Source organism: Caretta caretta, chromosome 4, assembly GCF_965140235.1.
Source record: "Caretta caretta isolate rCarCar2 chromosome 4, rCarCar1.hap1, whole genome shotgun sequence".
In the NCBI taxonomy this organism is placed as follows: Eukaryota; Metazoa; Chordata; order Testudines; family Cheloniidae; genus Caretta; species Caretta caretta.
This window is the reverse complement of record NC_134209.1, coordinates 16,140,603-16,153,146: the sequence shown is the minus strand read 5'-3', so window position 1 is coordinate 16,153,146 and position 12,544 is coordinate 16,140,603. Positions and strand designations below refer to the sequence as shown.

Here is a 12,544-nt window from a genome sequence, read left to right as displayed (position 1 = left end):
CCTGTTGAATTGGAGATAGTTCACCTCCCAAAGACTTCATAAATATCTGCTTCAATTACCTTTGGTAAATGAAATAACCAAACAATCATTCAATTTCTGATATAGCTGTAAAACTAATCTGAAAAGTTTTCAAAATAAATCACTTTAAAAATGTATGGTGTGTACCTTCTAAAAATGAAATACATCTATCTCGGAGTTGTGAAAAATATGTATTAAGGTTACAACAACCAACAAGAATGCACTTTTATGTAGAAATCCATGATTAAATTGAGTCTTTCTGACTAGTGATTTAAACCATGATTTAAATCAAATCCACCCTGTTGGGAGCAGGTATGAAAAAGTTATTCTGGGGGGAAATAAATGATCATCAAACCTCAGCCCTCACTAAAAGATACCATACTGCTGAGGTGTAGCATGTAGATATACACAAATGATCATAAGTAACCAGTGAAAGGAAAACACATTTAACTATTTCCTGTTTTTAGATGGTGAATTTACATTTCTTTACAATGGTGTTATTTAAACCCTAGAGAGATACAGCTGGGTCTTCGAAGCAGCAAAATATGTGTCCGGCTCTCTCACTGGCAGGGCTGCTGTGACATTTTCTTCAGGACGATGTGAATACGAGCACAGTGAGAAGAGTAGTGATTGAGGGAACACTATGAACCCTCTATTGTTGGATCACCCCTGCATTTATAAATAAGAAGCAGCGGTAGGCCTTAGTTTGATATACAGCAGAGAGGCTAACAGAGGGAGTTTGCCTGGGAGTTCGCCTGGGGAGAGCCCACTGAGGCTTACATCTTGCCGGCTTCTCTGAGTAGTTACTACAACTCCTGACGAAACTCATAGAAGGAAAGTAATATGGATTGGGAGTGTTCAGCTGTTGTGACCGTCACTGGATGTGCCATGTTTGTCTTTCTTCCACAGGACAGAAGCGACTTTGTCTGGGGCACGGGTCACTTGCTGGAGGATTCTCTGTTCCTTGAAGTCTTTAAACCACGATTTGAGGACTTCAATAGCTCAGACATAGGTGAGAGGTTTTTCGCAGGAGTGGGTGGGTGACATTCTGTGGCCTGCATTCTGCAGGAGGTCAGACTAGATGCTCATAATGGATCCTTCTGACCTTAGTATCTACGAATCTATGGAAGTGCAAGCTGGTCTCCAAATTGGAAGAGAAGGTTCAAGGTCTGGAGCTACAGGTATCGGCCCTGCGTTGCATAAGAGAAACTGAAGATTTCCTGGACGGATGTCAGGATATGCTTCTACGGACACAACGTTCTGAAGATTCAGAGCAGGCTGCACTGCGGGGACAGGAGGACGGTGAAGAAATTTGGCAGCATGTGACCTCCAGAAGAAGACAGGGGAGCGTCCATGTACCAGCAACGCAGACACAGGTAAGTAACTGTTTTCATGTTCTCTCCACAGGTACTAATGCGGAGAGTGGACTAGATGATACTTCTGAGGGAAGGGATCAGAAGGAGACTCCGCCGATTGGAAGGCATGAGATGCACTGTCCTAGGGTTGCGGGTTCCACGACCACCGCTCCCAAGAGAAGGAGGCGGGTGGTGGTGTTTGGGGACTCTCTCCGAAGGGGGACTGAGTCATCTATCTGCCGCCCTGACCGGGAAAACCAAGAAGTCTGCTGCTTGCCAGGAGCTAGGATTCACGATGTGATGGAGAGACTGCCGAGACTCATCAAGCCCTCGGATCGCCACCCCTCCTGCTTCTCCACGTGGGCACCAATGATACTGCCAAGAATGACCTTGAGTGGATCACTGCAGAGTATGTGGCTCTGGGAAGAAGGATAAAGGAGCTTGAGGTGCAAGTGGTGTTCTTGTCCATCCTCCCCGTTGAAGGAAAAGGCCTAGGTAGAGACCGTCGAATCGTGGAAGTCAACCAATGGCTACGCAGGTGGTGTCGGAGAGAAAGCTTTGGATTCTTTGACCATGGGATGGTGTTCCAAGAAGGAGGAGTGCTCAGCAGAGATGGGCTCCACTGAACGAAGAGAGGGAAGAGCATTTTCTCAAGCAGGCTGGCTAACCTCATGAGGACAGCTTTAAACTAGGTTCAACGGGGGAAGGAGACCAAAGCCCTGAGGTAATTGACGAAGCGGGATACCGGGAGGAAGCACGAGCAGGAGCGCGCGAGAGGGGAGGGCTCCTGCCTCATACTGAGAAAGAGGGACAATCAGCGAGTTATCTCAAGTGCCTATACACAAATGCAAGAAGCCTGGGAAACAAGCAAGGAGAACTGAAAGACCTGGCACAGTCAAGGAATTATGATGTGATTGGAATAACAGAGACCTGGTGGAATAACTCACATGACTGCAGTACTGTCATGGATGGATATAAACTGTTCAGGAAGGACAGGCAGGGCAGAAAAGGTGAGGGAGTTGCATTGTATGTAAGGGAGCAGTATGACTGCTCAGAGCTCAAGTATGAAACTGCAGAAAAACCTGAGAGTCTCTGGATTAAGTTTAGAAGTGTGAGCAACAAGGGTGAGGTCGTGGTGGGAGTCTACTATATACCACCAGACCAGGGGGATGAGGTGGACGAGGCTTTCTTCCGGCAACTCGCAGAAGTTACTAGATCGCAGGCCCTGGTTCTTATGGGAGACTTCAATCACCCTGATATCTGCTGGTAGAGCAATACAGCGGTGCACAGACAATCCAGGAAGTTTTTGGAAAGGGTAGGGGACAATTTCCTGGTGCTAGTGCTGGAGGAACCAACTAGGGGCAGAGCTCTTCTTGACCTGCTGCTCACAAACTGGGAAGAATTAGTAGGGGAAGCTAAAGTGGATGGGAACCTGGGAGGCAGTGACCATGAGATGGTCGAGTTCAGGATCCTGACACAGGGAGGAAAGGAGAGCAGCAGAATACGGACCCTGGACTTCAGAAAAGCAGACTTTGACTCCCTCAGGGAACTGATGGGCAGGATCCCCTGGAAGAATAACATGAGGGGGAAAGGAGTCCAGGAGAGCTGGCTGTATTTTAAAGAATCCTTATTGAGGTTACAGGGAAAAACTATCCCGATGTGTAGAAAGAATAGCAAATATGGCAGGCGACCAGCTTGGCTTAACAGTGAAATCCTTGCTGATCTTAAACACAAAAAAGAAGCTTACAAGAAGTGGAAGATTGGACAAATGACCAGGGAGGAGTATAAAAATATTGCTCCGGCTTGCAGGAGTGAAATCAGGAAGGCCAAATCACACCTGGAGTTGCAGTTAGCAAGAGATGTTAAGTGTAACAAGCAGGGTTTCTTCAGGTATGTTAGCAACAAGAAGAAAGTCAAGGAAAGTGTGGGCCCCTTACTGAATGAGGGAGGCAACCTAGTGACAGAGGATGTGGAAAAAGCTAACGTACTCTATGCTTTTTTTGCCCCTCTCTTCGCGAACAAGGTCAGCTCCCAGACTACTGCACTGGGCAGCACAGCATGGGGAGGAGGTGACCAGCCCTCTGTGGAGAAAGAAGTGGTTTGGGACTATTTAGAAAAGCTGGACGAGCACAAGTCCATGGGGCCGGATGCACTGCATCTGAGAGTGCTAAAGGAGTTGGCGGATGTGATTGCAGAGCCATTGGCCATTATCTTTGAAAAATCATGGCGAACGGGGGAAGTCCCGGACAACTGGAAAAAGGCCAATGTAGTGCCCATCTTTAAAAAAGGGAAGGAGGAGGATCCTGGGAACTACAGGCCAGTCAGCCTCACCTCTGTCCCTGGAAAAATCATGGAGCAGGTCCTCAAGGAATCAATTCTGAAGCACTCAGAGGAGAAGAAAGTGACCAGGAATGGTCAGCATGGATTCAGCAAGAGCAAGTCATGCCTGACTAATCCAATTGCCTTCTATGACGATATAACTGGCTCTGTGGATGAGGGGAAATCAGTGGACGTGCTGTTCCTTGACTTTAGCAAAGGTTTTGACACTGTCTCCCAGAGTATTCTTGCCAGCAAGTTAAAGAAGTATGGGCTGTATGAATGTACTATAATGATTTAGTTGGGGATTGGTCCTGCTTTGAGCAGGGGGTTGGACTAGATGACCTCCTGAGGTCCCTTCCAACCCTGATATTCTATGATTCTATGATATAGATATATATGTTATAAGGATTTTTTCTTCCTTTCTTTCTATCTCATTCTGTCCCTTAACAAACCATATTCCCATTTTGAGCTTACCTCTGTAAGAATTGCAAGGCCAAAGCGCTAATTATCTCAGCCTGTTACGGGGACTGAGTTAAAGTTTGTGTTAGAAAGTGATAAGAATGGCCGTTACAAGACAGAGTCTGTACCAAGGCATGATAAGAACTTCGAGAAAACAATGCTGCTCTTTGAAGCAACACTCTGATACTCTCACCCCTTGGGTGCTTTATCATGTCTATGTAGATTTTTGTATAATGAGAGAGGGAAAGGGAATTGGATTAAATTGGTTACACCCTGAAAGTCATGAATTGCATTTGAAATGGAAGAATGATGAGTGTATGGGAGTGAGTGTTTGAAACAGGTAATTGATTGGTTAGTTGATTGTGCCAGCCTACACCTAAGAATTATAACTCCAGTATCGATGGACCGAAGAGAATGCAGAGTGGAGATAACCGGATGATCCGTGGCGGGCAAAGCAGAATCCACCTGAGCGCATCAAGGAAGGACAGAAGAACTGAAGGTAACACCCAGCCGTCATGAATGTACCATCTGCTGATTAAACTGATTAATGATCATCTTGAATGCAACGTCAGCATGATGAAGCAACCTCCATAGACTTGTATTGGGCCAAACACCTATAAAGACAGAACCAAGGGACTGGGTTCTTTGAGTCTGGTTCTGCGACCACCCTCCAGGAGCATCGGCTGCGCATCTGACAACAACTTGGCTCCACCCTCGTGTCCAGGCCACCTGGCCAGTGACTTGACACGAGCAACCTTTAGGCTGGTAACTATAACAACTTTGCAGAACCTGTGTGAATGTTTGTATGAATGAATAGTGATAGTGATTGCATTTGCTAATTTTCTGTTGTATTTATAATAAATGCGGCATTTTGCCTTATCCCTCTTATAAGATCCTATTGGCATTATTTTATTAGTGTAACATAATCTCCTCTTGGCAAAGCTATTTCCCATTCCGCAGCCCCATTTATAGAAGGATGTTTTTATTTCTGGGGAGCAAGAAGCCACATATCTGTTTTTCCTGGACAGGCCGAGAAGACGCTCACTTTGCGTGAGCCAAGTTCTAGTAAAACGTCTGAGCAGCTCCACAAAAGGAGCATTTGGAATATTGGGGATCTCACCCTTCAGGAATGTGAGCGTTCACATGAGAAGACAGAACAGAAGAAAGTTCCCATTCCAGCTTCGGTTGCTGAATGGCAGGATGACCATTATAAGATCTTCCTGGATATTCTATAACAGATTTGAAAGTAGCTATACTTGAACAAAAAAAATTCAAAGAGAAACTGCAGAATTAAAATTCATTTGCAAATTTAACACCATTAATTTGGGCTTGAATAGGGACTGGGAGTGTCTGGCTCACTACAAAAGCAGCTTTGCCTCTCCTGGAATTGACACCTCCTCATCAGTTATTGGGAGTGGACTACATCCACACCGACCGAAGTGGCCCTGTCAACACTGGTTCTCCACTTGTGAGGTAACTCCCTTCTCTTCATGTGTCTGTATATAATGCCTGCATCTGTAATTTTCACGCCATGCATCTGAAGAAGTGCTTTTTTACCCAAGTAAGCTTCTGCCCAAATAAATCTGTTAATCTTTAAGGTGCCACCGGACTCCTTGTCATTATAAGAAGAGCTGCTCATAGTACTACCTTATCATTTTTAACAAGCACCATTTTTAATGAGTAAAAGAAGACGAGAAAAAGACAGATACGCCATAACATCCAACAAATTTATTAACTGGTCTTTGGGCGTTATCTCCTTAGCTTGGTCCTTTTAAATAAGTAGCTAGACCAACAAATTACCACTGAGGTACCAGTGTCATTCCAAACACAGTGAATCAGTTGAACTGAATTCTTGACCTTGCCAGGATTGACATACCTTTCTGGCTACACAGCAGAAAGGAACAAGATTTATTTAAAGGGTAACCATCTTCAATTACTGGGACACAGTCACAAAAAGGGAGGTATTAAAGACTATAAGCAAACAATTTAGCTCATCATAAACATCCATGTGACTGCTACTGTAAGCAATAGCTGGGCTTTCTTTTATGATTCCAGCAATAATGTATGTAAGCCAGCAGCCACTGCCACGAGCAGTGAAGAAGAGCTGGAGAGGAGAGCTAGGGATGCTCAGAGGAAAGCAACTGGAAAATAAAAACACAGAATCATCTGCAATTAACAACTAGCAGCCACTGAAATATTGCCCCCATCCAGCATAAGGAGATGTACAGCACCAAGGTTCAGTACGGATTTTGAAATGCAGTGTGGATTAAATTTCAGAGACAGGAAATGTGTCTTATCACATTGGGATCTTGAAACTGTAGCAATTCATATCCTGTACGCAAGCGTGATTTAAAATTCTACAGCTCTCTTGATGTATTTCCCTGGCAAGGATGTTTCAAGCTGAACAATGCAGGAAGCCGCTTTCCTGCACCTATTAGCACGTGACTGCTTTGAAAATGTTCAGGATTCTCTGCCCACCATTCACATTACTCAGCTGTCAAAGTAAAGGGCTCAGATGTATGATGTGAAAATTACATTTTAACGAGGTGTCATATGTGTTTAAAGTTCTTATTCATCACTATACTGCCACATCTTTTAACTGAGACGCAAATGCACTTAATTAGCATATTTTAAGGACAGAGGGTTCACCTTATCTACATTGTAAAACTGCTTAAAAAAAAGAGGATAAAGAAGAAGCAGAATAATTTACTGAATTAAATGGTTGCCATCATATGTCAAGAGAGCATATTCCAATATTAAACACAAACCTAGGGTATAAAAGTTTAACATGCATTCTGTGATTTTTTAAATGTCAAAGGTAGATACAATAGTTTAGTACCACATTTCATTGCATACCTGGTAAAACACAGTGCTAATATAGAATATATAGAAGTCTACAACACACATGTAGGCATTATATGAATGCTACCTCTTGCCAGATGGGCAAAACTATTTATTAATTTCACATGTTTGTCAGGTACACAGCACTGTAATGGATGGGCTCCTGGACATAACTTAGATCAAGAGAATAAATCATTTCCTCCAAAACAGGAAGCATATATTTCTAAGCCCACTAAAGCAAGCTAATCAGCTGTCCTGAACAGACCAGAATCAGAGTGGAGGGTTTCCAGCTAGGAAACTGACTGCCAAGGAAATTCCAACACTCACAGTTACTAAAAAAAGGCTGAATGAAAATGTGAATCTTGCATCATGTTCTAAAAATAGATATGCTTAGACTCTGACAGATTTCCAGCAGGAGATAATTCTACATACCAGCCAATCTTGCTCCGGGAGGTTTCACTCTAAGGAGGGCAGGTTTCAGGTGTCACATCTGGGCTCATGAGTGGTCTCTAAGGTAATTTGGTGCTAGACCATTTAGAGTTTGCAGATAGTAATCAACATCAGAAAAAGGATCTGCAATCAGTTTGGATTAGGCAGTACAGTTGTAACATGCTCTTGGTGGCCTCTGTCCTACCTAAAAGGCAAGGCAGCCCCATTCAATAATAATTCAAGCTGCTTAAGGGCCTTCCGAGTTAGCCTGGCTAGAACACTTCACAGAAGCTTGGCTGTTGACTGAGAAAGGTGTGGACCACTGCCATGAGCAAAGGAAGCAATCTCCAACCAACTGTGGGCATTTCCATCCACCTCTGTTTCTTGAAGTGCTAGGAGCAGTGGATGAGTCTAGTAAGAGCTTGAGAAAGCAAAGCATTTTAACACCCAGAGAGCTAATGCCCTCGCAACTAAGAGTGAACCCACAACAACTGACACTTCCTCAAAAGGTTTCCCCTGCCAACAAATGTCACCACCATTGTATCCAGGGTGAGCTTAAGGGCTTGTCTTCATTGAAGAGTTAACTCAAGTGCTGCCCCGAACCCAACTCCCACACACAGGCAAGAATCTTTAGCTGGAGTGTGATAGCACTTTAAGTTCAAGCCTGCTGGCCCAGCAGGGATCTAGCAACAGCTTGAGTTAGCACAAATCAGCAACTGCTCCCATCATTCAGTGCAGCTCAAAGAGAGTTATTTTGCAGCCTGGCTGCTGTGACTCAAGCTAGGCTAACTGAAGTGTAGATATCTCAAGTTAACTGCAGTGAAGGCATAGCCTAAACCAACCTGTTTTCAGCTCTGCCAAATTAGAGGTAAGCAAAATATATGTTATATTGTTTTACCTGCCCAGAAAACAGAAACTGTACATGTCTTGAGAAATGGATTAAAAAGTTCATTGGTTTGACTGTAGCGGTTCAAAATTGACACCGTGTCCCGCACAGTGTCACATGTAACTAACTTTCTGCAATAATACGACACCAAGAGCCCTACACTCCTTACTGCAAGAGCATACAGGAGAAACTACGTTCCCTCCCCCAACTCTCACTAGTGGCAGAAGTCCATCTGTGTCAAAAAGGACTGCATTGGACTATACCCTGAACCCTGCATATGTATGTCCCAGCATGAATTACACCTAAAATCCAACAGAAAATTCTTCTCTAGAGGGTGAACATATGTTCATGGACAGCTTGCTCTGGTCAAATCATTCTGCTCCCAGTGACACTGGTGTAAATCCAGAATAACGCTGCTGAAGCCAGTGAGATTACTCTGGATTCCCACTGCGGTAACAGAGTGGAACTTGACGCATGGCCTTGAATCCTGACAAGTAACATTAATTATTTCTAATCCCAGCGTTTTGTTATGGGAAGGACTAGGGCTTAAGGGATCAATTCTGCAGGTCTCAGTCACGCTGAGTAGCATTTACTTACACCAACAGCCTCAAATGTCAGCAGACCAGACGGTAGCTGTCTCTTACAGGGGTACAGAGCAGAGCGAAGGACCCCACGTAATGAGTAGGGGCAATTACAGCTCTGAAGGACTACTCCCCGGTGAGGAGGCAGGGGCAGCTTTGCTGCTGTGGAGAATAAGCAGCCCCCCCCGTGGGCGTAACTGTCCAAACACCATCCTTGTTTTACTCCAGCAGTACAGCAGGAGACAAGGGTGGGTTTTTTTAGATGATTTATGCCAGCTGGGTCACCAGATGGTGGTGATCAGAATAAATAGCTCGGGTTAACGTTAGGATCATAAAAGGTACAGGGAAGGGTCTTCATTTCATGTACACCACTCACAATTTTGTCCTCAGCTCAATTCTGGAGCATGATGTTGCAAGCAGTACACCAGAACATGCACACTATTATTTTAGTTGACGTTCTTGGAGCATTTGTTATGGAGAATACTGATGGAAGTGCAGAGTCGTTTTCAATGTTACTTCCACCCAACAGGCAAGGAAACAGACTAGCAGAAAATCTTTGTAAGAAGGGACCAATCCACCGACAGGCACCCATGAAGCGAATGGCCCCTTTAGAGACTGAAGAGCAGGAGGGATAGACCATTTCCTTCTATCCGATATAACCTCCTGGAGATATGCGTTAACAATCAGCTTCATAGGTTTTGTGGACCCTAAGCAGACCTTTCTTCAAAAGATTCCTTTACAGTAATTGAACCCAACTCCCAATAAAATAACAAACGGAGGTAAGTCCTTAAAAAGCAGCAATTAATTAGCAGTTTTTGAGAAAAATCAATATTCGGTTTCACTCTGTAAAAAGCACTGAACCGGCTGTCTCCAGCTCAATTGAATTTAATTTGACTTTGTTACAGATCTAAGATTTCAATGTGCCCCCTTGTCTACTTCGTTAAACCACTACAGAGGGCAAGCTGACACATTCCCATGATCCTTTGCCACTGATCCCCTGTAAGGAGTAAAGGCCTATTGTTTCACTTCAGCAATCGCATGTACAAAATATTTTTATGGCAATGCTCTCCAGTGTGTATACAAGCTACATTTGGAGATGTACCTATCAATTAAAGTCCACAAAAAAGTATTAATTGGGGGGGAAAACAAATTGATGCAATTAAATGACTTATTCCTCTAGATTGTTTTAAGAGAAGGTAAAAAGAATTGCTTATCTCAAAGAAAGCAAAGACTCAAACAACTGTTTGTTTGTTTTTATGTTTGTATGTTTGCACATCTCTGGGGACAGATTCTCAGCTCATGACATTCTTTAACATTTCATTGACTTCATTGCAGCCACGCTGATTTAAACCAGCTGAGGGTCTGCCCCATGGTATTTACAATAAGAGCAACATCTGAGCTATGTTTCACAAAAGTAATGTTCTGGCATGGTCATAAAAGCAAAGGGGATTCATGGATAGAATAAATGCAATGGAACAGGCATCTCCACTGGTGATTCTGATGATCTGAACAGGAACTTAGACATCTGGAGATTGGCTCAGGCTTATCACTGACAATTTATTCCCATTTCCATTTATTTTCAAAGTAAGCTATATAGAAAATGTTCTGTAAACAGTAAAATGTCTCTTTGAAGCAGCTAAGCATTAAGGGTGAGGAGAATTAGGCCTTAAGTCATGCACACACACATGCAATCAAAGAGAAATATACTTTAACTTCACAGAAAAAACAAACCAGCTTCAGGTTATAGATAATGGAAGCCAAAAGCAAAACTTAGCACAGAACCTTACCTGATCTGCTGTCCAGTGGTCCAAAATCCAAAGAATATTTCACCACATGATAGTTGTTCCATACATAAAGGAGGTTGTCCCTGGGGTTATAATCCACAGCAGCGATGTACTGGTAAGAGTTTGGAAAGGCAACATCCACCAGACTATCCTTGCTTTGGTCAGTATTGTAAATATAGTCTATCTTATTTCCTGTGGCTTCATTGTCGTCATCTTCATACACAGACTTAACCACATATAAAATCCCACAGATCATGAAAGCGTTGGAAGCTGACCTTTTGTCATAGGCTGTATCCCACGTCCCTTCGATCCTTAAGGTGTAAGGGTTTAACTGGCTAATGACAATTTTGCCATTGTTTTGTTCGGTTGCATAGATTACCCATAGCCCGTTCTCATCAACCGCCAGGTCTATGTCAGACTTGCCTCCCCACCTGTAAGGAGAGGTGTCATGGTAATTGGCATTTGCTATGATAGCCTCCCCACTTTTTATTCTTGTCCTCAAGTCAAACTTGACTATATTCCTGGTTCGCTCCTTGTTGAAGAACAAAGCCCCATCGTACACTACAAATCCAGTGCCATCTACCCGGTGAGGGAGTTTATAGGTAGTCGTTGGTCTCCCAGCTATGAAATCATCCTTGGAAGAATACTCCGTCAGGGTGTCCGTTCTGTACGGGGTCCAGGGCATGTAATAAATCTTGTCAGAAGCCTGTAGAGGGTCCTTGCACCAAGCCCCAGACTGATGGTCTGACTCAAATAAATGTTCACTCTGGTATACACCTTTTAGTAGGCCAGGACAAAGAAAAACTGTTGGAGGGGAAGAGAGTTAAACACAAAAAAAGAAAGTTAAAAAGAGCTCTGATGGTTTGGTATTAACTTCTAATAGTTTATAGCTCTGCAGCAGAGTACGATCAGCCCACAACAAATGTAGTCTATTTGCAGATTACCTTCACCACGGGCAGTGTGTGGCCTAGAACAGGACCATATTGATTTTTGCTGCCTTTTCAATTAACATCAGTTCATTTTCTTACTGCCTTTGGAATCTATTTTTACTGGTGTACTTACTTGGACTATTCGCCTTTCTAAACTCTGAAATGAACATGTATTCCCAAAGGGTTTATGGGTTTGTATTTTCAGATTATATTCAACACTATATCTATACCTGCTTAGTGAAGGGGTAAATTTCTGGGGAATTGTTCCACATATTTAGTTTGAACAGTCTGCTGAAGATTGCCCTAGAAATGGAAATTAAAAAAAAGCGCCCATCCTTACAGCCCAGGTGGAATTGAATATTTAAAAGGTACCATGGCAAAGCAGAGGCAAATCCCTCAGCAACTCAAAGGAACACTGAAAGCAAACAGGAAGACAAAAATACCCTAGTATGGGTCATAACTAGCAATAAGATTTTTGAAGCTGCTACAGAACACACAAAACATGCAGTCCACACAATTAAAAATGAACAATGGATGAATACTGAGAGGAGAAAGAAAAGACAAGAAGCGAGGAAGGAAGGAAGAAAGGAAGGAAAAGAATAAAGTTCACTGGAGAGGAACCCAAGATCTAGATTTTAATCAGTTAAAAATGTCCTGTTAAACACAGTAGTATTCAAATTTAAAACATATACCTTCTACGGTTACATGAGAGGAGCATACAGGAACGGTTTGGCTAGCTGTGCTTTGCTGCTCAGACTTCAGAATGGGAATGGAAATGGGACAGGGATCAGCTGGTTCGGTTTGGTTTTAGGGTGATATGTTGCACGGACAGAGGTTAGGAGAAGGCACCGCACATGTGCCTTGCCGATGTAAGAATTAAAGTAACACTTAAATCTGATCTTTGACTGATAAGCTGAAGGAGAACTATGTGCTACAGTGCAGT

The 12,544-nt window shown here is 43.3% G+C and overlaps 1 protein-coding gene across 31 annotated transcripts in view; it reads right to left on the bottom strand.

The window, feature by feature from the left end:
* The window catches only part of ADGRL3 (adhesion G protein-coupled receptor L3), an 810,612-nt gene that overhangs the window by 312,715 nt on the left and 485,353 nt on the right, over nucleotides 1-12,544 (bottom strand). For 30 of the 31 annotated variants that reach the window (XM_048848457.2, XM_048848466.2, XM_048848467.2 and 27 more), the window contains one exon: nucleotides 10,676-11,476. The exons of the other annotated variant lie outside the window; for it this stretch is intronic. In XM_048848457.2, coding sequence (XP_048704414.1) covers nucleotides 10,676-11,476 — 801 coding nt within the window. The remainder of the gene's footprint in view (nucleotides 1-10,675; nucleotides 11,477-12,544) is intronic. 31 annotated transcript variants of the gene reach the window in all.